The following is a 26,267-nucleotide window of genomic DNA, read 5'->3' as shown; positions in this document are numbered from 1 at the left end:
GCAAACACTTGGCTGAGAGACGCTGTAAAACTCGGTGTTCCTGAGGTAATTAGTATGTTGGGAAAGTGACAGGAAAGAGAATCAAGCAAAGCCAAGGTCAGTGGCTGCTAATTAAGAATCAGCACCTTGTGTCAGCCTGAGCGGTGGCTTGGAATTGAAACGTACCCTGGGAGAGCCCCGGGAAGATAAAGGTGATAGAGTTACCCAGATAGCAGCTAACGGGATTTGAGCAGGGTTTAAAGTTTCATTCCAGCTTGGCTGATAAAAGGGGCAAAATGAGAGAAAATAGCAGGGGGAGGCTGTGCTTTGCTTCCAGGAGGGATTTTTGCCTCTGCAGCTACCAGAGCATTGCAGATGTAGTGAGATCTGAGGAAGGGCATCTTCTGACTAGAGAAATAATGGAAGTGACTTTTCATTTATTTAGCCCAAAGCTCCTTCTTTGGCTTTTTTGGAGGTTTTTGGAGGAAGGTCAAGGCAGCACGTTGGTCCCAGTCACAGTGTTGTGGGAATGTGGGAGCAGTGGGTTTGTTGGGTGCTCTGGGAGCTGTGCTGTGCTTGGGAATGGCAGGGACAGGACCTGGGACACTGCATGGCAGCCTGGGGTGCTCCTCCTGCCCCTGCCAGCAACCAGGGCTACCACTGGTACTGCTGTGAGGAATGAAGGAGAATTTCTTAGTGGAAGGTTGTTACTGAGCAGCTTATTTTGTTTCAGTAAAAGGGAGTTTGAGAAGGTGCCCTTGGTTGTGGAAGTGAATGTGTCTGTCAACATTTCTCTGTCTCCTGCGTGGGGAAGCTGTCAGAGGGTGATTTGCACAGTGCCAGCCCCTCTTTCCATTGTCATCCAGGTGAGTGGTGACACTCAGCACCTGGTACAGGAGGAGGAGCCCGGCATGGGCAGAGCTGCTCTGCCCGTGAGCAGTGCAGAGGAATGTATCAGCATTAGGAGCTGCCTGGCATTCCTCCTGCATTAGCCCTGGCTGCAGGAGCTGCTGACCCTCTGCTCAGTGAACTCTGGGACTGAAGCAGATGTGGAGCTCTCTCTGAAATGCTGGTTTTCCTCTAGAATTTGCAGTCCAAGAGCCCAGACTGATGCAGGGGCAGCTGTCAGGGGCTGCTCCTGCTCGCCCCTTCCACTGCTGTGCAGCACAGAGGATTATCACAGCCCATGGCTTTGGTTGTGTGCCTATCAGACCGAAAATGTGCCCAAAATGGGCTCTGTTGCAGTGCTGTTTATCTCCAGGAATACTGGGAAAACAGGACATTGGAGCATCTCAGTGCATATCCGGGCTTGATTCTCAGCCTTTAGTTGTGGGCACAGCTCGTGACATCGGAGCATGGCCCTGGTGTGCAGCACTGCACTTGGACACCAAACACAGCCACGTCTCACAGGGGAGAAGAGGTTTCACCCACAAATGTGGGGCTGCTGAGAGCCCAGCCACTGCTGGAGGGGCAAATGCAGCACAGGTCTGGGATGAGTCGCTGGGGGGCAAAAGTTGGGGCTCTCCAGAGATTTATTTCTCCTCTTGTCCCTGTGAGGGAGTTGGGCAGGTAGCAAGGCAGGTGCACACACAGGATCACCTGCAGCACCTCCACGCCCTCGGGTGTCTCACCAAGGTGGGACCTCCCCCGGGGCCGGGGCGGCGGCTGCTCTGCGGGACCAGCACGTGTCTGTGTGTGACCCACCATGGGCTTTGCTTTCCAGGATTTCTTGACTGACCTGATGATGTCTGAAGTTGATCGCTGTGGTGAGAATGAGCATCTCATTTTCAGGGAGAACACACTGGCCACCAAAGCAATCGAAGAATACCTGAAGCTGGTGGGGCAGAAATACTTGCAAGATGCCTTAGGTACGTACAGAGCATTGGCAGGTCTTGCCCAGAGAGGTTCTCCAAGCTGCAGGGTGGGACCTTCACCTGAGCCTTGATGGCCATCAGAGGCACCAGCACTTACCTGCTGGAGGGTCTCCCTGGCAGCAGGTCTGAGAGTGGACATGGCTGAGATAGGAGCTCTCTGGCTCTCTGCTCCCAGGGGAAGGTGACCGCTGAGCTGGCGCTTCCCTCTGCTCTCAGAGGAGATAACAAATGGATGTTTGAAGGCATTATGCTGCCTGCCAGGTCTTCTGTCTCAGCACTGGCCCTGTCACGGGCTGATTGAATCCTTCCCCCCTTACACCCCCCACCAGAGACGCTCCTGCAGCGCTCCCGAGTCAGAAGAGATCTCCCAAGCCAGTGATGAGCTGCCTCCCGGATCACCCAGCACTGGGAACCCTCCTGGTGTTGTTTTTTTTTTTAAGTGCTGGCTCTGTTTATGGCTCCAAAAATATTTCTCTTGATGCAAATGAAAATAATTAGAAGCTTCTGCTTCTGGGCAGGTCAGGAAGGAATTGCTGCGTGCAGGCAGCACAGCACGAGGATGGGGAGAGGCTGCCTTGGAATGAGCTCAGCCAGAGGCAGCTCCGTTGGATCCACATCCCAGAGCGGGATGAGCAGGGCTTCTATTGAGGTGTTAATTTTTCAGTGTGTTGGGTTCCTGCTAGTGGATTTGTGTTATTTTAGCAAGGAGAAAAGAAGCATAAATACTTTATTAAGAGAATAATAATAATGACAGCATTGAGGAAAGGGAAATAATTGATCAAATTCAGGCAAAGCAACAGAGAGCCCACAAGAATAGCAAAAAGAATATTATTTATATCTGCCTTGTAATGCCTTCTGGTTGAAGGCAAGACTGTAAGTAGATTATCTCATATAATTTCTCAAAAGCTGGAATATTAATGAAATCAGAGAATTTTGAAATATTCCCTTTTTGGGGCTCAGTGCTGCCAGGCCCATCTTGTGCAGGAGGAGCCTGGGGTTCTTGTTCACTGTTGAGGTGCTGGTTGTGAGTGACCTTTTAGCAGTGAGATGGTTCCCCTGCGTGTCACAAGGTGCCCCAGGGCAGCGTGGCACTGTCCTGGAGCCATGGAGCAGGTAATGGGGCCAGGTAAGAACAGCAGGCATCACCTGCAGGTGAGCAGAGTGGCTCCAGAGCTCCCTGGCAGAGCTGAAAATACATTGGAGAGACTCTCCAGTATATAATTAAAATCTGTTTTGGCAATAGGGAAGGAATGCAGACTATAGAGTGGGGAGAAAACAGGATGGGAAAATCCAAGGCAGACAGGAATTAGGAGCAAACCACCTAGAATGAGAAGAAAACCAAAGCAAACCTTTCTGCCAGAACATCACCCAAGCTAAACAAGGGTGCCTTTTCATCCCTGTTGTCCCATCCCCTGGTGCCCCCAGTCACTGCTGGGATGGAAGACTGAGCCCCTCCCTTGAGGTGGGACACCCCCTCAGCTGGGAGTGGGGGCTGTGCCCAGGTACCCCAGGGTGAAGGGTGGCCCGAGAGCAGGACCTGGCACAGCAGCCACAGTGTGAGCCTCTGCAAGGGTGAGGAGCAGCCAGGCAGCAAACAGGAGCACAGGGGATCTCAGAGAAATATTTTCATTTAATTTTGTGTGATGTTCAGCTCAAAATAAACCAAGTAAATTGTTTCTTTCCTTTAATTACCTGTTTCTCCTGTGAATCACAGTGGCTTGTCAGTGCCAGGGCACAGTCTGCAGTAGCAGGCCATGCTACCAATAATTAGAGAGCTTGCCAGCATCCTTCCTGCTGGATTAGCCCGAGGGAGCGTCTCTGGAACTGGAGCATGGGGGGTCGGGCTGTGGAAGCGGGTGCTTGGCAGCAGAGTCCTGATGCAATATCCCCCAGCCACGGGGGCAGAGCTGCCAGCTGGGGAAGAGGGATGGAATGTGCTCCTCAGGACCCGGGTGCAGGGTGTGCTGTGCTGGTTACGAGCTCCCAAGGCACTGCCAGGCTCTCCTGGGCCCTCCTGGAGAGCTGGAGAGCTGGCTGGGGCTCTGGGGTCACCACCTGCTCCCATATCCATCTTCTCTTCCAGTGTGATGGGGTGCCAGAGAGCTGCTGGGGCACTGGGGCTTAGGAACAGAGTTGTTTGAAGGCTCTTCTCATGTCTCCAAACCCATCACCAACTCTCTCTGTTTTCCAGGGGAATTTATCAAGGCGTTGTACGAATCAGATGAAAATTGTGAGGTGGATCCCAGCAAGTGTTCATCTGCAGACCTTCCTGAACATCAGGGCAACCTGAAGATGTGCTGTGAGCTGGCCTTCTGCAAGATCATCAACTCCTACTGGTGGGTGTCCTGGGAGCGTCGCTCCCTCGGCTCGCGCGGAGCGGGGCAGGGTGGCAGGAGTCTGTCTGCAGGTGGTGGGACCTGTCCCATAGCAACCTGTCAGGGAGCTTTGGAGGGGGAGCTGTGGGGCCCTGCCCACGTGCTGGTGGTCCAGGAGTAGGTGAGACAGCAGCTGCTGCTCTGCCAGAGTTTGGGGTGTCAGTTCTAGGGGTGCAACAGCCTCATGGATTCTCCATCACCCTTGTTTTCAGAGGTGCTGGAGGGTCACTGGGGCACAGGGACAGGGCACTGCAGTCAAGGAACACAAAATACCTTTGCCAAAGTGACCCATTCAGAGAGGTACTTGATGCCAAATGTGTATGAAATTCTGGAGTAAAGGGCAGAAATGCATGTCCTGGGTCTCCCACCCATGGGATGAATCAGTCTGGGTGCACCTCCCTGAGTGTCCGGTGAAGCTCTGAAATCCTGCAGCAGGCAGGGACCCAGCACAGGCAGCTTTTGTTTGGGCAGATGTTCCCTGGTTGCAGTGCTGGAGCTGGGAGGATGCTGCTGTTCTCCCAGGTTGCTGCTTGGCTCAGCATCCCACATTCCTCTGGGTTAACCCCTGTCTCTCCCAGCCCCGGGCGGCTGCCAGGGCGCGATGGGAGCCCGATGGGAGCCCGTTGCCTCCTTGGCCCAGGGCCTGGTATGCAGCTGGAGGCATTTCCGAGTTGTTTGTTCTCAGGGTAAAGGTTCTTGCTACCAGTTGGGACAGGCCTGAATATCCCAGATTTGTTGGAGTGAGGCAGCTGTATCCTGCTGTGGAGTTGGCTGTTGTGTATGGCTGTGCTCATGGTGTTCCTACTGGAACTGGGAGCCAGGAGTCCCTGCCCCAGTAAACCTACTGCCTGCAAAGGTGACCTGAAAGGGGGAAAAGATGGGCCTGTGACTCTCTTTACTTGGAGAAATAAAAATATTGTCTCCGTGCTTCGTGTTAACATACCCAGAGCCTCTCATCCTGATCATGAGAGAAGGAGCATTTTTGTCCCACTGCTGGATTTCCAGCCTTCCTGCTTAAAATCTGGGCTTAGTTTTTATTAATATATTTAGTAGCAACACTGTTGCTGCAAAGCATCAGCTAGGGATAATATTGAAGGAAGGAAGTCCTTCATAATGAGGATTTATCATTTTCTCTCCTATCCCAGCTGTTGTGTTGAGGTCAGAAAATTTATTATAAGTAATTTCCCAGGATATTGAGTATGCCCTCCTGCAAGCCAGGAAGGGAATTGCTTTTCCTGATCCTGCTCAGGGAGACAGCAAGGAGCAAGAGGTTCCCTCAGGCTGCTGTTATCCACCATAGGTACACAAAGGGCAGGTTCTTTACAGGTATCCTATCCCTTATCCTGGGCCAATTAACAACTCTGACTCAGGAATGGCATTTATCTGCTCTCCCAGGAGGGATTTACCACTTCTAGTCACCAGTGGATTATAATTGTTTGAATTAATGTCTTCCTAAAAATACCCAAAGCGGCACTAAAAGGTCACTCTAAAAATAGTCTTGAGAAGTGACCTAAGGAGAGCCAGGAATGCACAGGAAGTTCATTCTTCCAAGGAAGGCTGGAGCAGCTGAGCTGCTGCTCTGAGTGGTTCCTCCTCAGTGCTTTGTGCTCAGCGGTTCCTGGGGATTAATTGGGCTGCTGAGTGTTGGGATTGGCCAAGGTATCCTGACAGCCAAGGATCCTGCTTTAAATAGAGTCTGGAGTGTGCGTGCGCATCTGCGGAGAGAGGCAGGCGGAGGAAAGGGGTTTACAATAACCGAAAATTGTTATAATTATGACATAATTTGGACATCTGGAAAGTTTCAGTGTAAGCAGAATTTCAGCATGTGGAAGCTCGTTACTGGGAAGTTGGGTAATGAATTACGGGCCCGTTTGTCACATAAAGCCGACGAGCTGAATTCCATCCGCTGTGGCACAATTAAACTTCCACGGGCTCCAGCCCCTGATGGGGAACGCGCAGCCGGGGCTGCATTTCAGGGGTTTACTTTCCAGTAACTGCACAACCTGTCCTGATCATTCAAGCCTTAAATTGCTTAAAGGATTCTCCTGTTTCTGGGCAAATACCGTGAAGAAAAAGGGCTTTGTCCAATTGTGTGGATCAAGCCAAAGACAGAGGAGAATCTATCCAGCCGAAGACGGTGGCTAATGTTATTTGTAAAGCTCGAGGTAAAAGCTCGTGAGAGTGAAAGTGAGAAGCCAGCACGGAGCAGAAGCTGAACAGGATGGCAGCATTTGCCAGGCACTTTTATGGAGTGTCAGCAGCATGTTGGAAGGGTAAAGAGGAACTGGAGAAAGGCTCTGCCTGTGGGCTCGAAGAACGGCTGCAGGGCCAGAGGCCATGGCCAGGTGGCTGCAGGGCTCCTGCCCCTCTGACAGACCCCAAACCCCACGGGTCCTGAACTCTGTGGCTGTGGCAAGGAGCAGGCAGTTGGTGTTGGTGAGCAGTGTCCGTAGCCCTGGGAAGCAGAGGCCTGAGGATGTGGAGCACTGGCAGCAGGAGGAGCACCCCTGTATTTGCCCAGAGCCCTGGGAGTGCTGCCACAGGGACAGTGGGTGGATAGGAGGGCTTCTCTCTTTTGGAGCCTCCCACCTGGTTCATGCTGTTGGTGTCTCTGGCCATGCAATTCCCATGGTTTTCTCCCCTTCCTGGCTTGTGAACAGTTCAGCCCAGGGCAGTCAGTCCCACCGAGGGGACAGGCCAGCTGGCATTGCTTCACTTCTACCAGATAGTCCCTGCAGCAAAACTGGGAAACACCATCCTTGGAAATGGCTGTTTTTAAAGGGGATTTATGGCCTAAAATGCAGCCTGAACCCCCCCACACCCTGCTTTGGTACCCCTGGCTGTCAGTGATCAGCTCGGGCTGTGAGACAAGCACGGTGGTTCCTGGCTGGGGTGGCAGGAGTTGTGTGCCAGGGACACAGGGACCCACGGTGGGACCCAGTGCCAGCCTTCTCCCAGGTGGGAGTATCCAGCTGAATAAATAACACGTGCTGGGAACAGGATAAGGTGGGAGCAGGGGGCTGGGGAGGGCCGAGCAGGAACAGGCAGCAGTTCTCCAGCGATAAGGGCTGCTGCAGTGAGTGTCTGCTGGACCCAGGGGAATTCTGGCATCCGGGAAAGGTAGGCTGAGGTCTGTGCAGCTACAAGGCTGGAGTAACTCCGGTGGGGCTCTGTGTTTGTACTAAGCACACTGGGATTTGATCCAGGTGCTTGAACAGGAGTATTACAATTTGCAGAGCCCTCCCTCCAAGCTCCAGCTGTGCTGGAGACCCTGGAGCTGCTGGTGATTCATGGCACAGCCAGCTGAGTCCTGATAAGCTGCTGTGCACAGTTTGTTTCATATCCCAGCCTTCCCAGTTGTCCGAGGTCCTGGCACAACCAGGACACTGGGCTGATGGAAGCTGCCCCTCTCACAGCTCTACAGAGCAGCTCTTTCCCATGTGGTTTGAGTCTCCTGACGCTCTAACCCTGACAGACACTGCCTGCCCTTCTGTCCTTTCAGCGTCTTCCCAAGGGAGCTCAAAGAAGTTTTTGCCTCGTGGAGACAGGAATGCAGCAACCGGGGCCGCCCCGACATCAGCGAGCGCCTGATCAGTGCCTCCCTGTTCCTGCGGTTCCTGTGCCCGGCCATCATGTCCCCGTCCCTCTTCAGCCTCCTGCAGGAGTACCCCGACGACCGCACCGCGCGCACCCTGACCCTCATCGCCAAGGTCACCCAGAACCTCGCCAACTTCGCCAAGTAAGCCGGGCTGCGGGAGCAGGAGGGGAAAAGGAACCTCCGGGTGTGTGGGCAGAGCCACGTGGATCCCACACCCCCTGCTCCTTCCCTCCCTGGAAAGGGCCTGTGGGCTTCCTGTTGGCTTTTCCCCCCCACATCGCTCTGGGACTGACTGTTGGGTCAGGGAGGTCATTAAAGTTTCCAAAACAGGACGTGTTTTATGAGCAGGAAAACAGGCTGTTTTGAGCACAGGGATGAGCAGCGGGATGGCAGCGGGGACATTGTCCTGTGGTGTCCCACGGGTGTGGGACCAGACCCGACCAGCAGCAGTGGTGTGCACAGCTCAGGAGCTGCTTTGTCCCTCCTTTGAGCTCTGGGACCTTCCCTGCTATTAAAATGCAGCTGACTGAACTGGGAAAGCCTGAGAAGAGAACAGGGACACCATCAATTCTTAACTAAGCCCATTGGTTTGATGGAAACAAAGCGAGAGATTTCTGAAAATCTTTTCACTGGCTGCAGCTCTGAGCTCCTTATCCTGAGCTCTGATAACAAAATGATGAGCTTTCTGTAACATGAATGGACAGTTTCTGTCTAAAGCTTCTTAGATCTGGAGACTGGCTTAGTGCTCACACCCGCAGTCAGGAAGGCCCGGACGCGCACGGGATGCGGGCGGGAGATGTACAAGTGTGTTACACTCGATGACAGCAATTCTCTGTGCACCTGACCAATCCCTGACTAAAGGGCTTTCAGATTTCCAGCGCTCAAGGAAAGGCTCTTTAACTAAGCTGACATTAGTCAAGCCAAAATGATCAAGCTGAGCTGTCCTGTGGGTGGCACTGGGCCTGTCCCACAGAACCGCTGGCACAGCACCAACTGCAGCTGGGACAGCCCAACCACGAGGCCCTCCCTGTTGTGCTCTAAATAAGACACACAAGTGAGGGTGGAGTGCTTGGAGGGCAGAAGGAGGTGGCAGGAAGACCAAGCTGGCCCAGCTGCAGGGGTGGCTCTCCAGGGTGAGCCCCAGAGCAGTTGTGCCTGTGTTGCTGAAGAGTGCAGGATTCCTACCGCCAGCAGTTGAGGGTGATTGCTGTGACAGCATCTTGGTTTCCACTGACAGGTCCTGTTTCTGGAGACTGTGCCCTGACCCAGCAGTAAGAGAGGGTCCGTTACCAACAACTCCTGTGTTTCTCTAGCTTTCACCTCCATTTGTGCTGTGGAGATCCCACACTGATGAGGACTTAGCTGGATCAGGCTGGGGTTACTTTTGTTTCTGTGATCAGTGAGGTGTGCCGGGTGCCTGCTGGCAGCCCAGGGATCCCAGAGGCTCTGAAGGGTTCAGATGCCAGAGGAGGGTTCTTACCTGCATATGAACCTGCCCTTTCTGTGGACTGCCCTTCTTTTTACAGGATTTAGCTGAAATCCATGTTGCTCTCTCAATAGGTTTGGCAGCAAAGAGGAATACATGTCCTTTATGAATCAGTTCCTGGAACATGAATGGACTAACATGCAGAGGTTTCTCCTGGAGATTTCCAATCCTGAAACCATCTCAAACACAGCTGGCTTTGAGGGCTACATCGACCTGGGCCGGGAACTGTCCACGTTGCACTCACTACTGTGGGAAGTCATTTCCCAGCTGGAGCAGGTACCCAGGGGATGGCAGGGGGTGGAAATGATGGGGGAAATATTGTCAGTGTGATTCACTGAGGGGACTGTGCAGCAGCTGGCAAAGCCCACGGTTCTCTAGCCAAAAGCACAAGATGCTGGCAGTAATTCTGCTCTCTCCTCTGCCCAGGGCACTGCCACGAAGCTGGGCCCTCTGCCCCGGATCCTGAGGGACGTCAACGCGGCGCTCAGCAACCCGGCCTGCGTGCAGGTCTCGGTCACCGCCGACCACGGCGCCTCCACGCCCAGCGCTGGCAACAGCATCTCTGCAGGGCTCCAGAAAATGGTGATAGAGAATGACCTGTCTGGGTAAGAGATGAACCATGGCCGGGCCACACGCCAGGGAAATGTGGAATATTCGTGCAGGGGCAGGCGGGATGGGGTGCAGTGTGCTGCTGTCCAGTCCATTGACCATTTCCCATCACAGAGCTGATCCTGGATGCAGTTCAGTCTGACACTGCCAAAGCAGTGGGGGGTAGTACCAGCCTGTGGCTCCATCCTGAGCCCTTTGAGAGCCAAAACTGGGCATGTGGTCTGGGAAATCAGGAACCTGGTGGTCCCTCTCTCAGCTGTTGAGAAGCAAAATGTTCATCTTTTGAGGACTTGAGAGTCTGTTTGTGCTGACCTCAGGATGTGGGTATCATCAATAAGGAGCATTTGAGATGTACAGGATTGGCCTTACCCATCTTTGTAAGACATAGGGTGTGTGCTGAATTCACTGAGATCCAAACCTGCTATTTCTGTAACAGTTGCCAAGCTGTAGAGGCCTCACAATGAGTTCTAGACTGCTCTGTCCAGTTTTATAAAACTGGGTGTTTTTAATGATGAGCAGTGATTCACAGACACAGTCACCTACATACTTTTTGCCCTGATTAAGTAAGGAGCTTCATTCACGGGGAAGAATGAGGCTGTTGCAGACCTCTGATGTTTCTGTTTGTGGAAAATGAAATGGAGCCCACACAAATGGAAAGACTGTGCTAGTAAAATAGTTTGTAAGTGGAAACTGCATAATATTTAACAGTTTAATTAGAAATGAAAGGCAGCAATGGCACTGGACTTCCTCTAATCAGAGCTTTCATCTCTAGTGCTTCCCAGCATGAGGTGCAATTATTTGTCTAATGCTATGGAGGATCTCTGACAATATGCTTCTCCCCAAATACTTGCTTACAATGCACCATCTTTGATCAGCAGAATATTCGCATTAAGCTACTGCAAAGCTCTCTCTTCCTATCCCCAAGAAATCAATATTGCATGAATGTGTGTTGCAGCAGGAATGGGGGGATAACCTTCAGCTGCCAGGCTTTAGCTCTGCTGCGCTTGCTGACCCTGGGAGGCCTGGTGTGGATCTGGCCCCCACGGTGTTCTGTGCTGTACAAATCCTGGCCAGGGTGCCCACTGGAGTTTGCTGCCCAGGTACAGAGCAGGGGACACGGGTGTGGCATGGTTGGAAGCAGGAAAGGTGACACAGGCTGGCCCGGAGCAGAGCCAGCTGGGATGGCAGAGCGCCAGGAGCGCGTCCCCGATGCCTCCTGCCCAGCACTCTGGCCGTGCACACACTCCCCTCGCTCACCTGTCCTCACCTGCCCACTCCCAGGCCAGCCCGGGGCTCATGGCACCCTCCATCCTCATCCTTCACACTGTCCCCTGCCGGGGCTGGGTCCTGTCCATATCCCCACCCCGATCCCAATCCCACACAGCTGCGCCACCCTGATTTCTGAGTGATTTCGTTTTCCTGCTCTGGTGCAGCATTCACAACTCTTCTTTTTTGTTTTGTTTTCCTCTCCTCTTCCTTACGCACTGACTTTCCCGCAGTCTGATAGATTTCACACGGTTACCATCTCCAACCCCTGAAAACAAGGACTTGTTTTTTGTCACAAGGTCTGCTGGGGCCCAGCCCTCGCCTGCCCGAAGCTCCAGTTACTCAGAGGCCAATGAGCCCGACGTGCAGATGTCTAATGGCAGCAAGAGTTTGTCCATGGTGGACTTGCAGGACAATCGGCTCCTGGACAGTGGGGCCAACGCGCCCGGCACGGCCGACTCCCTCAATGACAGTCAGTCGTCCCTGGGGCAGTTGCAGGGCATGTGGACCACACGGACTCAGCAGAACAGCGTGACGGGCATGGCCACCGTGCGCCGGGTGGGCCAGACGCCCACCACGCCCAGCGGCGAGAGCGCGCCGGGGCGGCCGCAGCTGCTGGCGCCACTGTCCTTCCAGAACCCCGTGTACCAGATGGCCGCGGGGCTGCCCCTGTCCCCCCGCGGCCTGGGCGACTCGGGCTCCGAGTGCCACAGCTCGCTCAGCTCGCACAGCAACAGCGAGGAGCTGACGGCCAACAAGCACGGCTTCGCCGGCCCCGCCGCCGAGGACTTCTCGCGCCGGCCGGGGGAGCTGGCCCGGCGGCAGCTCTCGCTCACCGAGAAGGGCGGGCAGCCCACGATGCCGCGGCAGAACAGCGCGGGGCCGCAGCGCCGCATCGACCAGCCGCCCCCGCCACCCCCGCCCGTGTCCCGCGGCCGGACCCCGCCGTCCCTGCTGAACACGGTGCAGTACCCGCGGCCCTCCAGCGGCAGCATGATGTCCTCCTCGCCCGACTGGCCCGGCAGCGGGGCCCGGCTCCGCCAGCAGTCCTCCTCCTCCAAGGGCGACAGCCCCGAGATGAAGCAGCGCACGATGCACAAACAGGTGAGTTCGGGCTGTCCGGGCTCTGGGTGCTGAGGGGCCGGGGGGGCTCAGCCCGTGGGGGTCGTTGCCACAGGAGGGGGGGATGTGGCTCCGAGTCACCGCGTCAGTGCTGACCCCGCAGTGGCGTCACACGTGGGGATGTACCTCGATAATGGCACCCAGCTCGGCCTGAGATGGAGCCCCTGCAGGGCTGGGGACACAGCCCAGTGTCTGCTGCCAGTGTCCCTCTGTCACAGGGCACGCTGGCCTGTGAGGTGGTAGGTGGCAGAGGCACGAGGGCCGTGGCAGCCGAGCCGCTGTCCTGCGCTACCATCTTGTCACTGCTTTGCCTCTCCATGCCCAGGCTCTCATCCCATGCCATAGTCAATCCCGTGCCATCTCCCAGGCTTGGAACGGGCCCTGATCTCCCGTGCCTAAGAGCCTCCCTGCTGCTGCTCCCATCCCAGCAGTGCTGTGGCGCTGCTGGACACTCTGTGAGACCCTCCTGTGAGAGCATCTGGGAGGTGGGAGCGATGAGGAAGGAGCAGGTGCTCCCCGCCGAGAGCGACGTTCCCGCTGTGCTGAGCTCCACAGTGATCCCAGTGCTGGGCTGCACAGAAATCCAGTCCACTTGTCTGTGGGGCTAAAGTGGAAAGCAGTAGGTCACAGGCCCAGGGCCCTCTGGTTGCCCTGGCACAGACAAACGGTTTTTGTAGTGCTCATTTATTCACCCTACATTTCAGAACTAGCCTATAGAACTTTACCACAGTAGGGCCTCTCTGTGCTAAAGGAAGAGCTGTAAAAGTAACACAGATCCAGAGAATGTGGACAACAGGCAGGAGCTGCTGCGTCTCGGCCCAAATCCAGAGTTCAGGCACCTCTCCAGCAGTACAGTGTTGGTGTGACCTCCTCTCCTGCACGAGGCAGCCCTGGGTCAGTGCTGCCCACAGAAGGCTGTTCCGTGCTCCCATCTGGAGCTGTTCCATGCATTCGGTATCGATCCCTGAGCTGGCATTGCCACGCGGCAGCGTTTGTGTAACACGGATCAATGCTCATTAGGGACAGAGGGCACAGAGCTCTGCAAGCAGCACAGGCCTGTTCGCAGCAGAAGTTCCTCCAGAAAGACATCCATGATCTCTGGGTGGCCTTTGGAAAGCCCTGGCCAGGTTCTCCTTGCAGACCATTCCTCCATCCACCCCTGTGATCCTCTCAAAGTTTCTCTCCAGACCTGGAGTCCTCAGAATGCCTCTGCCACCCTCACTCTGCACATTTTATTTGCATGTTGGCAGCATCTGGAACCATTTGGAAACTGCTCCTCATTGGTTGTATTTAATGCTGTTTGAGACCAGAGGAATCCCATCTGGTGGCTTTTTTCAGAAGAAGTCCATGAACCTCCTTGCTGCCAACCAGAAAGGCTGCTTCTACATCTGCAAGGTCATCTACTGAATTGACTTCCACGCTCTCCCAGGTCACAGCAGATGTCCTTCTGTACTTCTTCAGAGAAGGAAGGAAGAGGCAGAAAGACCTGTGCACAGTGGGCTGAGCTCTGTTCACTGACATCCTTTAACAGTGGCCTTTATGCTGCTGGAACAATCCCGGGTGGCTTTGTGGCTCAGACCCTCTGAGTAGCTACCCCAGGTACAGTGCCTGAGCTGGAGGTGTAGGGAAAAGCAGAAAGCCACAAGCTGGATGAGGATTTGTAGCAAATGATGTTCATGAGTGTTCATGAGTCGAGTCTGACACTTTGGATTCGTTATTCTGGAGAGAGAAGACCAGACTGGAAGATGGCACAGGAAAGCCCCTGACCCCAGTGAGGGGATTAAACCAGTCCCCATTCCTTGTGATACAGAACCTCCTGTTCTGCTGCCTGACAGTGACCAGGTTTCTCCACTGTCTGGAGGTTGGGATGAAGGAGAAGGTCCCCAACATTTCTGATTTGTTCACTTGAATTGCCTTGACCAAGTCATCCAGGTCCCATGTGTTCATCCAGCTGTTCACTGCAGTTTATAATGAGACAGGATGGAGGCAAAATAGCTGGAGGGTGACTTCCTCAGCTGTGTAATGTGGTTGGAAAATATTTGGGCAATGCCATTGGCAGTCCCTGCCCAGGCCAGGACTGAAAGGCAGCAGCTGTGGCTCCAGCTCATTGGCCATGGAACAGCACTGGTCCTTCGGCTCCCCTGGCTACATGAACAAACTACAGATGAACTACTGAGAAGTTGAGCATTTAGATCTCTCCAGCACCCCAAGTGTAGCCTCAGCCCAAAGGAAACCTTTCTTCTCCAAGAAGACACCTGCATAAGGAGCGTTTCAGTTTTCAGATCTTGTTTTACCTGTGTGGAATCTCCACTGCAAGCAAAGACAGCTCAGCAACAGGCTGAAGAGTGTGATTTCTCTGCTCATGGAGTGAACACACCACGCCCAGATGCTCCGTTCCTGTGCAGCTCATGTCCTTCTGAGGTGGCAGGACCTGCTCAGACACCTGGGCCATGACTTGGAGCAGGATCCTGTTGCTGTGCTCTGCTGTACCTGTGCAGGCAGGATGGCACAGGGAAGGATTTGGCCTCTCAGAGGCTGTTAGACCCAAACCAATGTGCAGCTGCAGAACAGGAGCTGTTCCTGCCCCCAGTCCCAGCTGCTCTGGCAGCCCAGCCTGGTTCGTTGCTGTTTGAGCAGCGTGGCTGAGGGTCTGCTTGGAAGGAAACTCTCTCTCTCTCTCTCTCTCCAGCCTCATGACCATTTCTGTTCCAGGTTTTTCTTTTGTCATGGTTGTGTGTTTCATTGTAGGCCCCTTCTCCTGTGAACCCCAATGCCCTGGACCGCACTGCTGCTTGGCTTTTGAATATGAACATGCAGTTTTTAGAAGATGAAAGCATTGACCCAGATTCCAAGCACAGGGATAAGCTCAGGAATAAGGACGAGCTCAGCCAAGCAGAAAAGGTAAAACCTGATTGGATTGAAACAAGTTTCTGAATAGAGAGAGGATTTCCTTGAATGTTGTTCCCTGAGCACCCTGGGGAGAAGGTGGGCTCTGTGCAGATCCCTGTCCATGAGAGAGGGTGATGCTCTGCTCAGCCTCACAGGGAGCTTCTGGAGAAGGTTTGGGAGGTTTTCACATACTCAGTGCCTGGAATCACCTTCTGATGAAAGCAAGTAAGAAAAACAGGAGCCAGCAATCAAGTGCTGATGCTACCCTGCAACAAACTTTGCAGCCAGCCAGTGCCTCCTACTGCCCCCATTCCAACTCCTCCCAGCTGCAGGGAAGAAAGCTGAAAAGGTGGATTAAGCACACCTGTAACAGAGGTGGGAGTAAGGTACAGGCAGTCTCCTGCCTCACAACAGGGTCATGTAGCAGGAAGCAGCTTCCATGTCAAAAGGCTGTTCACAGACCTAAAAATTAAGTCCAGATTTTAGTCTCAGAGACAGCACTGGGGCCTGAGGCGATTTCAGCAGTGCAGTGACACTGCCATGAGCTTATGGCTCACAGATCAGGGCCAGGCCAGTGTGGGGATCTGCCAGGAAGCCCATTCCAGAGTGTTCAGTCTCAGTCCCTGGTCCCACAGAGACCCTGTGCCCCTGAAGTAGAGGGGTGCTGCTCCTTCCCCTCCTTCCTGGGTGAGCCTGGGGTGGGAGAAGCTGGGAAGAGACAGAGTAGGCCAGGCCAGGGTGAAAAACAAGGGTTAGAAGTGAGGATCCAGCCTGGCTCTGCTGGGAGTGGGCAGTTGGGCACCGTTAGCACTTGGGATGTTTCCTCACTGTGCTTCTCTCCTCTCACACCAGCCACACGTCACCTCCTGTCCCTCAGCACTGCAGACATCACCCTCCCCAAATCCCCACCCTCTTCTCCCAGGACAGACATGTCTCTGCTTTAGTTCTAATAGCCTTCCTGTGCTCATTCTGCTGTGCTGTGTCATTTGGGGACTGTCACCTCTTGAAATCCAAGTGAGATGCCAAAGGCATCATCGTAGGGCCCGGGAGGTACAAGGCAGCAGCTCCCAGCTGCCCCAGGAAGAGCAGGGCAGAGTTTTGTGGGTTCAGCCCATTTCTTACTCTGAGCAGGGCAGACACTGGTGGGGTTACAAACCCCTGTGGCACTGCAGCATCCCAGTCCCTGTCCCAGGTCCAGCGGGAGCCCTGCCCCGCTGTCTCATTGCCATGCAGCATCTTTCCTTCCTCTGCTGTGCCATCAGTCACTGACATCCAAGATCACCATTAGCATACTCTCTCTCCCCATTACCGTAAGACATGAATGGTAACCGAGAATGAGAGGAGTGTTCTAGAGACAGGAGCGACTCCTCGGGCTCTGAGGCCTCTGCTGCTCTCCTTTGAGCTCACTTACGCTGCTCCTATTTTAAGGCTAGGGTAGGTATTTAATCTTTCCTGTTCGAGCAACTCCCTGCTGTCTGACCTTAGTGCTTCTGTGCAGCTGCACGGGCGTTTGTGTCCCCTCATCGTTCCAGGTTCCATGTGCAAACCGTGTCCTTTCCGTGCTGCACCGAGAGCTTTGCTAAAGGAAAACTGGAGTGCTCTGTCCTGGGCAGGGGGAGCTCCAGGTCCTGCCCTCTGCCAGCCCTGCTGTGGGACTGTGGCAGTTCAGGAAGACCATCAGCATCCTAAATTCTCAGTCCTTGGGCACAGCAGTTGTTTTTGCTGTGAGTGGAGTGCTGCCCTCCCCTCTCCCTAGAGCTGATCTGGGGATCACACACCCCAGGAGGACTCTCAAATAATGGACACGACCCAGTCCATCATGGCAGTGCTTACCCAGGTGCATTTCTGAAAGTTCATGAATAACACTTGTAGCTTTAACAGCCTTCAGGACTCAGATGAGAAGCTTTTTCCCATATCTGGCTCTTTAAAAGCAGCTTGTCACATTATCAGCTGCATGTTAATTATTCAAAGGTTATTCCAGTTGAGATTCTTTTCCAAAGACTACTTCCAAAGATAATTTTTTGAAATTAAAGCAGGTTTTTTTGGGCACACACTCACTGGATTTTCCTTTAGCAAAGCAAGTTGAACTGAATGCTGTGCTGCTGCAATAGCTGAACCCAGTTTTACCGAGTTCAAAAGCTCTTAATTTTTTTAATTGCTTTCTGTGATTCTGCTGCTGATTTATAGCTTCACCCAAATGAACAGTACAACTGTGGGGTCTTGGCTTCACGCAGTGGCTCTTCTTGGATCGAACCCTGGTTTGAGATCTGATTGTATAAAGTGCTGGGCCCCAAAAAGCAGGAGTGCTCCGTGCCCTGCTCGTGCCCAGCGCGGTGCCATCACCTCGGTGAGGTGATAGAGAGCCAGCAGTGTCCCGTGTGTCACTGCAGCTCGTGCTGGGCTCCCAGCCTGCCCAAAGCCCCCCAGTTTGTGCTGCAGGTGAGGAGCTGCTGCGTGAACCCCCAAGCCCAGCGCTGCGGCTCCTCCTGCCTGCGCGGGCCCCGCGCTGCCGGGGCGGGGAGGCTGCCGGGTGCCTTTGCCGGGTGCCTTTGCCATTGGCTCGCTCTAACCTGCATTTCCCCTGTGAAATGCCAGACTCTGCTAACAGCCCACTCTCTGCACTGCCAGCGACCTGCCCCGGACCCGGGATCACTCCTAGCGCAGCGGAGAAGACGGAAGAGGAGGTGTCGGCGAGCGGGGTTGTCTGACACGGGTTTGCAGCTAGTCTGATACGAGAGAGGGGCGTGAGCGGGTTTGGGGGCACCCCTGGCACGGGCAGAGCCCTACGAGGTAACGTGCCACATGTGTTTTCTCCTCCTGTGTCTGTCCCTGGGTGCTCAGTACCAGCAGGACCTGGTGGTGCTGCAGGACAAGCTCCGCATCTCCAACAAGAAGCTGGAGGAATACGAGACTCGCTTCAAATGCCAGGAGGAGACCACGCAGAAGCTGGTGCTGGAGTACCAGGCCAGGCTGGAGGAGAGCGAGGAGCGGCTCCGGAGGCAGCAGGAGGATAAGGAGATCCAGATGAAGGGCATCATCAGCAGGTACAGGGAGATGGGAGTGCTGGGGATGGCAGTAATGCTGGGCAGCCTGGCTGGTGTTAGAGCTGATCCCTGCTCAGGAGAATCAGGTTTCCCATGTGGGTTTCCCTCTCAGTGTTACCTGGGACAAGGAAAACCACAACATTTTCCTGACTGACAAGGCCAAAACTTCAGGAGGGGAGAGCTGGCAGCCCCCCCCAGCTCCCAGAGGCTCTGGCAGGCTTGTTCTGTTCATATAGCTGGGGATCTCACCACCATCCCTGACTCCTAGCTCTAATTCCCTTTCTCCCACCCAGTGGGATGTGGTGTTTACATTTGTCTGGGACACCTTTACCTGAGCCAGGGCCACTGAGTGCTTTCACTCAGCCCTTGTAAATGGGTCAGCCTTTTCTGTGCTGTGTCACTTCAGCTTTGGGCTGGTCTTCTAGAGAGAGCTCCAGGGAAGAGTTAAGAGCCAGGAAAAGGTTTGGTTTGTGTGTAAGAGGAGGTAGAGTGTGAGACTAATACCTGGGCTTAGCAGAGCCCAGCCAATGGAACGTTTTCCTGTCTGTTCCCAGACTGATGTCAGTGGAGGAGGAGTTAAAGAAGGACCACGCTGAAATGCAGGCTGCCGTGGATTCCAAGCAGAAGATCATTGATGCACAGGTGAGTCCCCCATGCCAGGGCTGCAGCAGTTTTCAGGGTGGCTGTACCAGCACAGCCTCCCCCTGCAGCAGTGCCAGCCCAGCATGGTGAGACCATGGGGGTGAGTCAGCACATGCAGGACAGGGCAGTCAGACCAGCAGGACACGAGTCACTGTCACAGCACTCACATCTGTGCAGCTCTTTGCAGCCTGGGAGTGTGGCAGGAGACACACAGGGGGTGGCAGTTTGGGCAAGGATCATGCCCACAGGTCAGTCAGTGAGTGGAAGGATCATATCCCCCCCCTGGAGCATTGCTTGGTGCTTCATGTCCCAGTAATGCTTCCAGGACCTGGACACGAGGAACACACAGCCTGGCCAGAGCCAAGCCAACATGTTTTTTCAGCCTTTGGGTCGTGGCTTGTAGGATTGGGAAGCTCAGTTACTGCTGTCAGCTACGGTGGAAGAGGAGCATCACATGATGGGTGCAAAACACCATGCTTGGAAAAGAGAACCTGAAAATATAATCCATAATCATTTAGTTTGTAACAGAGAGGAGCATCAGTGTCACAAAGAACACAAGTAGCACAATCAGGCTGCAACATGAAGCTCTTGCTTCCATTCTAACAATACTGTGATTGGTGAGAGTTGCCATCAAAGACATCCTGGGAGGCTACAAGTCATTTAAACTATTAATTTACACTAACAAAATCAATTAAACACTGACAGGAATAACTACCTTGGGAGAGCTTGGGTTTAGAAAAGGAATCCTACCATCCTGGCAACAGCTGAGTTAGAACAAACAGTACAATGAATTTCTGTATAATTGAATGATTAGAGGAACTTTGTTACCTCCATTTTCTTCAGGATCCTAAAATGAATGTAGCTGACATTGCACAGGAAAAGGACATTTGTGGTCCTGCCAAGAGCAGTGGATTTCAAAAAACGCTGCGTAGCACTTAAAACCCCTGCACCTAAGATTGCCAGAGAGAAGTGTTCTGGTCCAAGAGGCCTCTGGGTCACTGTCTGGGGAGAGGCCCTGACATCCCAGGGGGACAGGGCTCGTGCCTTGGCGCTGACCGTCCCCTGTGCCCGTTTGCTTGCAGGAGAAACGCATCGCTTCCCTGGACGCTGCCAACGCACGGCTAATGAGTGCCCTTACTCAGCTGAAAGAGAGGTACAGCATGCAGACACGTAATGGGATCTCCCCCACAAACCCAACTAAATTGCAGATTACAGAGAATGGAGAATTCAGAAACAGCAGTAATTGCTGACGCGCGGCGGGCGCTGCCGCGGGAGGAGGCCTGGCCGGAGGGACCCTGAGCCGCGGCGCCAGAGATCGGCTGTGCCCGAGCACCAGCTCCTGACTGCGGACGGCGCCGACCCAGCTGTGGGAGATGCCAATGCCAGCACTTTGAGGGACGGGAATGTCGAGTGTGAGATGAGTGGCATAAGGAAATAACACATATTCGAGAATCGCTGTCACTTGTTGGATTTGAATCAGTGTTTAATGTTTAAACAGAAGTAACCTTTTCCTTCCCAACCGGCCCAAAGGATATGCCTCACCCCTCCCCAGCAAGGAGTAACGTCCTTGTCGTGTCAGTCAGCGAAATAAAGGGGGCTGGGCAGAGCCTGCAGCAGGCGGGGCCCAGTAAGCCCAGCTCGAGTGTGCTGCTGGATGTAGCGTCCGAGGGACGGCAGCAAAGCCCAGCCCGCTCCTCCTGTGCCTCCCCCCGGAGCACAGCCCTCCCAGAGTGAACCCCAGCCGAGCCCAGCGTCCTCCCCGACGTGGCTTTTGTGAGGCCACTGACTTTTACAGCATCCACAGGGCATTTACGCAGCTCATTAGTGTGTCATTAACTCCGCCCACCCAGGGAGCACAGTGCAGATGGAAGGTCAGGTGTGGTGGCCAGAGGGGTGCTGTGTGGGGGACCCTGGTGGCAGGGCAGTGGAGATGGGCAGGACTGGTGCTGCTGGGGCTCCCGGGGTCCGTGGGCAGCCCAGGGGCACGGGGCAAGGCCAAGGCTCTGGCACACGAGTGGAGGGAGGAGCTGGCACCTGGTGAATGGCGACCCGATTCCTGTCAACTGCTTCTGCTCTCTCTCTCAAATAAAGGGGAAGAGTTGTGTAAGCAATAGCCCCAGGCACTGTCCCACGTGCACTTCCAGCCACAGAATAAAGTGAATGTTGCCTGAGCTTGGTCCCTGAGCTGTGATTGAGGGACAGGGGCTGGATTTGCTGGTGCCCGTTGTGGTAGAGGGGGAGTGAGGGGCTACGTGGAATGGCAGCTTCCTGCTTGACCGAGGGGTCGTTGTGGGGATGGAATGCTCTGTGAGGAGAGTTTTACTATTTCTGGGGAGAAAAACAGACAAAGAAACAAGAAAAAAGCCCTGAAGAACCATGAAGATCGGTAATTGTATTTCTTTTCTTTCACAGTATGCATTAGAAAAAAAAAGATCCCATTTTCTGGAATACTGTCCTCTTTAAATTGGGAATGAGCACTGCATGGAAATTAACCGGCTTGAAGAATGTAAAACATGGTCATAAGGGAGTAACCACCAAGAACAGCAGCCACCACCGAGAGCCCCCTTGTCAGGAGCACTGTGCAGGCCTAAGCCAGGATTAGACTTTCCCAGCGCAGACCCGGCACGGCCACGTTGGCTCAGCGGAGGGGTCACCCCTTCACGGGGGTCGTGCCGCTGAGCTGCCACCACGGCGTGTTTGTTGGTTGGGGCTTCTTGCAGTTAGTCCTTCACGGGTCCCACTCTCAGAGCAGGTCCCTCGTACCGAGAGCCAGAGGGTTCTCTGAGACCCGGATGACAGTGTACAGTGTACAGGACATCTGCCTTTGCTCCCACAAAGGGTCACACACTGCTCAACGCCTGGCCTAGCTCCTCCTGCCATGAGTAAATGTACACAGGGACTAGGATGCTCCCTGAGCTCTGCTTAGGTACCGTCTCCAGCCTCTCACTGCCCAGGCTGCCTGAGCAGGACACTTTGCCAGTAAGCTCTGCATTGCCGTGCTGCCCCACAGCCGTAAGGCTCCTTAACAGCATTCTTCCACACGCAAAATTAAAGATGTTTTGGTTTTTTCCTACACGTTTTTACTGGTCCCTGGAAGCCCTGGGCCAGGCCCAGGAGGAGCAGAAGTGTTGCACTGAGGTCTCCACACCCCGCCAGCAGCTGCCAAGGGGTGCAGCACACAGCAGACCCCAAACGGAGCTCCTCAGAGCAATGTCATAACTCAGATCTTATGGCAAGTACAGTCACCTTTGAATTTTGGAGACTAGCACAGATGGCTTTGAAGAACCTCACAAAACTGACAAGGTCACAACTGGAGAAAGACCCAGACAGGTTAGGAATATACAGGGTACTGTGAACCGTTGGGTACGTGCACTCACGTCTGCCACTGTCTCAGAGTCAAATACCTGATAAGAACCCTGCAAAAAGACTTATTTTAAATGCTGTTGCCCTGAGATGTGTGTTTAGAGCTGATTGTTTTTGAATTCTAAATATTTGTGTTGCGAGAGACTGGAGTTTTTCAAGACAGAAGTAACATAGAGGAATGGAAACACTAACAGGGCACGGGGGCAGGCGCCCACCAGCGACGTTTCCATTCGTACATGGAGGTAATTTTGGGATGCAGTCAGTGCTCTCCGTAAGAGCTGGAAAAAGAAACACCCACAAACCAATTGTTTAGTGCTGAAGCTGAGCACAGTCCATCTTAATCTCCTCCACCACGAGCCAAGGCACTGCTTCCCCCCCCCCGATCTGTCACAAACTCCTGGTTAACCTCAAACTTGCAAATTACTGAACACATTGTTCTGCTGAAAGAGCAGGAACGCTTAAATCCTTCCATAGCCAGTTATTAAAATCTTAAAAGTTCCAGTGCCAACACCTTCTGGAGTTGTTGCTTAGTTTCCCAAGCCAGTATGAAAAGAAATTCAAATCAGGACAAAGTCTCATTGCAGTAGAGTTTCCCCCCCTCCCCCCCCCCCCAGTTTTTCCCTGTCTCCTTCCCCTGCACTTGTCAACAACTGGACCTAACGGTGACCCTCCCCTGGAAAGGTTTGGGGGCAGGTGTTCAGATCCAGGCTCAGTTCAGTTCTGTTCCTTCAGTTCGTGTTTCTGTTATTTATGAGCTGTACATTGATGTGTGTGTGTGTGTGTGTGTGTGTGTGTGTGTGTGTGTGTGTGTGTGAGAGAGAGAGGGTCCTGCCGTGGCCCCGGAGCTGGTCCCTGGCATAGCAATACCAGAGGTGATCCCGAGAGGTGCTGCAGCACCAGAGCCAACAACCACTATCCCAAGGTTCTGTGCTCGGCTCCATTTCCTTCCCAGTTGCGCTTTCTACAGTGAGAGGCTGTTCTAGTGCAAAGTGTAAACAAAGCAAAAACACTCCGATTTTTATCTTAATACAAGTCTTAATATTTTTTTGTAAATGTTCTCAGTGTTTACTGTACCGTATCTATCTCACTAACAGTTGTATATAGTAATTTAACTTCTGGTGCTGCTTATTCGGTCGGGATTTGGCTGTATCTCACTGCTGTGTTGGAAAGGTGGGCTCGAGCTGGCAAATCTGGATCCAGCCCCAGGTCCTGAATCCAGCCTCCTCCCGTGGGGATCTGAGGGAAGGGGAAGGGAGAGAAGGCAGGGATCCAGATTTGCGTTGGGCCCACCTCAAGGATTCTGTTTTAAGAGTTTTGAGTTGGGGTTTTGTCAAACTGTAGTGAAGGCTCCTGAAAACCGAGCGGGTTTGTGTAAAGGGGGATGGAATGGACTGACCAGAATCCCACGGTCTCTGCAGACTGTAAGTATCTTCTTTTTGGACAGGGATTGTGGCTTCAGTGCCAAAAGATGGGAGGGACCCAAGTCCTTCCCCATGCCAACTCATACTACAGTGTAGTCACCAGCCCCTTTTGCACCAGTTTAAGCAAATCCTGCCACCATCCAAAGAGTCCGGTGTCACTCCACATTGTCATTTGAGTCTGGTTGGTTTTGTTTTCTGCTTTTGCAGCTGTCAAGCACTGATTGCACTGTGAGAACACACAGAACCCTCTGGCCTGGGAGCCCCATAGGTTACTGCAGGGTGCAGGTCACGGGTTCTGCAGCTATGAATACTCCTAAAGGGCAAAGGGACTTGCTGGACCTATGTGAGGTGTCACAGGCTCTCCTAGGAAAGCAATCAGCAAGGAATCAATCATTCCCAAAGTTTAGATAGCTCATAGGATTTCCCCTGTCCCTAATGTCCATTCCCAGATGCAATAGAAAACATACTGAGGTCTGTTCTGTGATGGACAAGGAGGGGATTTTGCCACAGGAGATGGCAGATCCACTGATGTGTTCAGCCAGGACAGCCACGGGCTGTGGGCCAGGATCTGATCTGCCAGGGGCTCGTTTTCCCCAGTGATCCAGGGCAGGGAGAGTGGCCCTGGGGTGACACCTGAGAGCAGCCTGTGAGCAGCTGTGTGTCCAGCAGCTGCCCCAGGTCCCTGCTGGAACAAACCGTGATGTCCCTGGGCTCTGTCCTTCCCCCACAGTGACTGTCGGGGTCACCTCCTCCCAAAGGTTTGTGTCCAAAGCAATCCAGGCCTCCAGCCTGGCCTGGCCTGGCACTGGTGTGGCTCAGAGCCGTGGCCTCCCGGCCACAGGAGCTCCCTTCAGTGGCCACAGGAGGGACTGTGCCCATCTCCCGGCAGGTCCTGAGGCCCCAGGGCAGTTCAGAGGATGCTCAGCCACAGAAGCCCCTGCCCTGCCCTGCCCCTGCCCAGATAAACTGTTGCCTTTGCCTTTCCCGTGGGGAAATTCACAGCTGGGGGAGCGGGAGGGCAGCAGCTGAGAACATGCAGCTCACGGGCTTCACAAACCAAAGGCAGTGCTGAGGGTGTTCACAACATCCAGAAACAACCACGCTTGGGAAAAGGGTGTCACATTCAAGCATTGAGTTTTACAGATCACCTGAGCTGTGACATTGCTGTAAATGCCATGTGGCTCTGCATCAGCTACCAGTACCCCAGAGTGCAGCCTCCATCCTCACATATTCCTTTATCATACATCACTGTGTCTTAAGATATACCTCTCTCTGTATATCTGCTTAGGCTGATACTTGTTCCTGATAAGCAGTCGCTATGTTTTATATCCTCTTATAAAGAAAAACAAATTTTTTTTGTAAGTATGTTTAAAAAACAAAAAAAAAGCAAAGTGGAAGTGTTTGCTGAATCTCCTTCAGCTCCTTTTAAACTATGTAATAATGTACAGAGAAAGTTGTTGGTGTTCAAAGAAATGATGTGGCTGTGCAATTTATGTACATTTGCAATTAGAAATATTAAAGATTTATTTAGATATTTTACATAAGTGCTCCAGCACCTCTACTCAGTCATTTCCAGCTTTTAGAGCATCCTGGCACATGCCACATGCACACACAAACGTGTCTTAGCTGTCTCCCCAAACAGATCATTGGAATCAGCTCCCCAGGAGCATTTCACTGGCTCCACCACCTTCCCTTCCAGCACCCATCACACGCTTGGGGGTTGTGACAGCCCCCACCACTGCCCCTCACTCCTTCCAAACCGCCCTTCTGCCTCTCCAGTAAAAGCAGAAAACTTGGAGGAGAGTCATTAAAACCCTGGGCAGCATCAGCATCTCTGCCTCATTAACATCACCCTAATTAGCTCCTCCGGGAGCAGGGGGAGCCAGGCTGGCTGCATGGAAATGAGTCGGGATGTGAGAGCACCTGTGGCTGTTCCTGAGCTTGGCAGCTGGACCCGGGCTGGGTACTGGGGTCTTGAGCCAGACAGGAGAACCCTCTGCTGCTCCTGCCAGGAACAGGCACCTGCCCAAGGGGGGAAGGCAAAAACACACCCAGGCTGCTGACAATCCTCTTTCCCTCACGGCTTCCCAAGCCCTCCACAATCAGGTCCCACTCCACTGCAGTGGGTGAACATCAGCCTCCTTGTTTTCACAACGGGGACATGCAGCAAGAGCACAACTTTCCTAGGGCGCCCAGAGAGCTGCAAAACCCAAACCAAACCGATTCTCCTCCCCCCGCCCTCCGTGTGCAGCCATCCCACGCACGGCAGCCCCGGCTCCTGAGCAAACACCCTCTGGAGCAGGAATTCAAAGGCAGGCAGTAAACAAACCTCGGAAGGCTCGGCCCCAGAGACGGGAGCGCAGCCGCTCCCTGCCAGGGAAGTCAATAATGACAGGCAAGCAGAAAGGAAGGAGCTGGAACAACAAGAGTCATTAGTGGAAACTTGTTGTTTGTGCTAATTAGATCATTATCTGGAAACTGTTATTGATGTTGCCATTTCAGCTCCTGCTGCTGTTCACAACTTTATTTTACCCGTGTCTATTGACTGCCCACGCTCTTCCATGTCCTACAGGAAGGGCTGGCGGTGCCAGGTGAGAGG

General features: G+C 53.6%; 1 protein-coding gene across 13 annotated transcripts in view; it reads left to right on the top strand.

The window, feature by feature from the left end:
* Positions 1-20,965, top strand: part of DAB2IP (DAB2 interacting protein) — a 196,360-nt gene extending 175,395 nt beyond the window's left edge. For 11 of the 13 annotated variants that reach the window (XM_051807482.1, XM_051807485.1, XM_051807486.1 and 8 more), the window contains 10 exons: positions 1,703-1,847; positions 4,045-4,189; positions 7,731-7,967; positions 9,387-9,588; positions 9,739-9,917; positions 11,421-12,291; positions 15,058-15,210; positions 18,040-18,242; positions 18,797-18,884; positions 19,967-20,965. In XM_051807482.1, coding sequence (XP_051663442.1) covers positions 1,703-1,847; positions 4,045-4,189; positions 7,731-7,967; positions 9,387-9,588; positions 9,739-9,917; positions 11,421-12,291; positions 15,058-15,210; positions 18,040-18,242; positions 18,797-18,884; positions 19,967-20,134 — 2,391 coding nt within the window. In that variant the 3' untranslated portion in view covers positions 20,135-20,965. The other 2 variants (XM_051807483.1, XM_051807487.1) reach the window with 2 other exon arrangements.
* Positions 20,966-26,267: the final 5,302 nt, after the last annotated feature.

Source organism: Manacus candei, unplaced genomic scaffold (genome assembly GCF_025592945.1).
Source record: "Manacus candei isolate 608988 ecotype Guabito, Panama unplaced genomic scaffold, ASM2559294v1 h1tg000071l, whole genome shotgun sequence".
NCBI lineage: Eukaryota > Metazoa > Chordata > Aves > Passeriformes > Pipridae > Manacus > Manacus candei.
The sequence above is the reverse complement of the archived record's forward strand: the minus strand, read 5'-3'. Positions and strand labels throughout refer to the sequence as shown.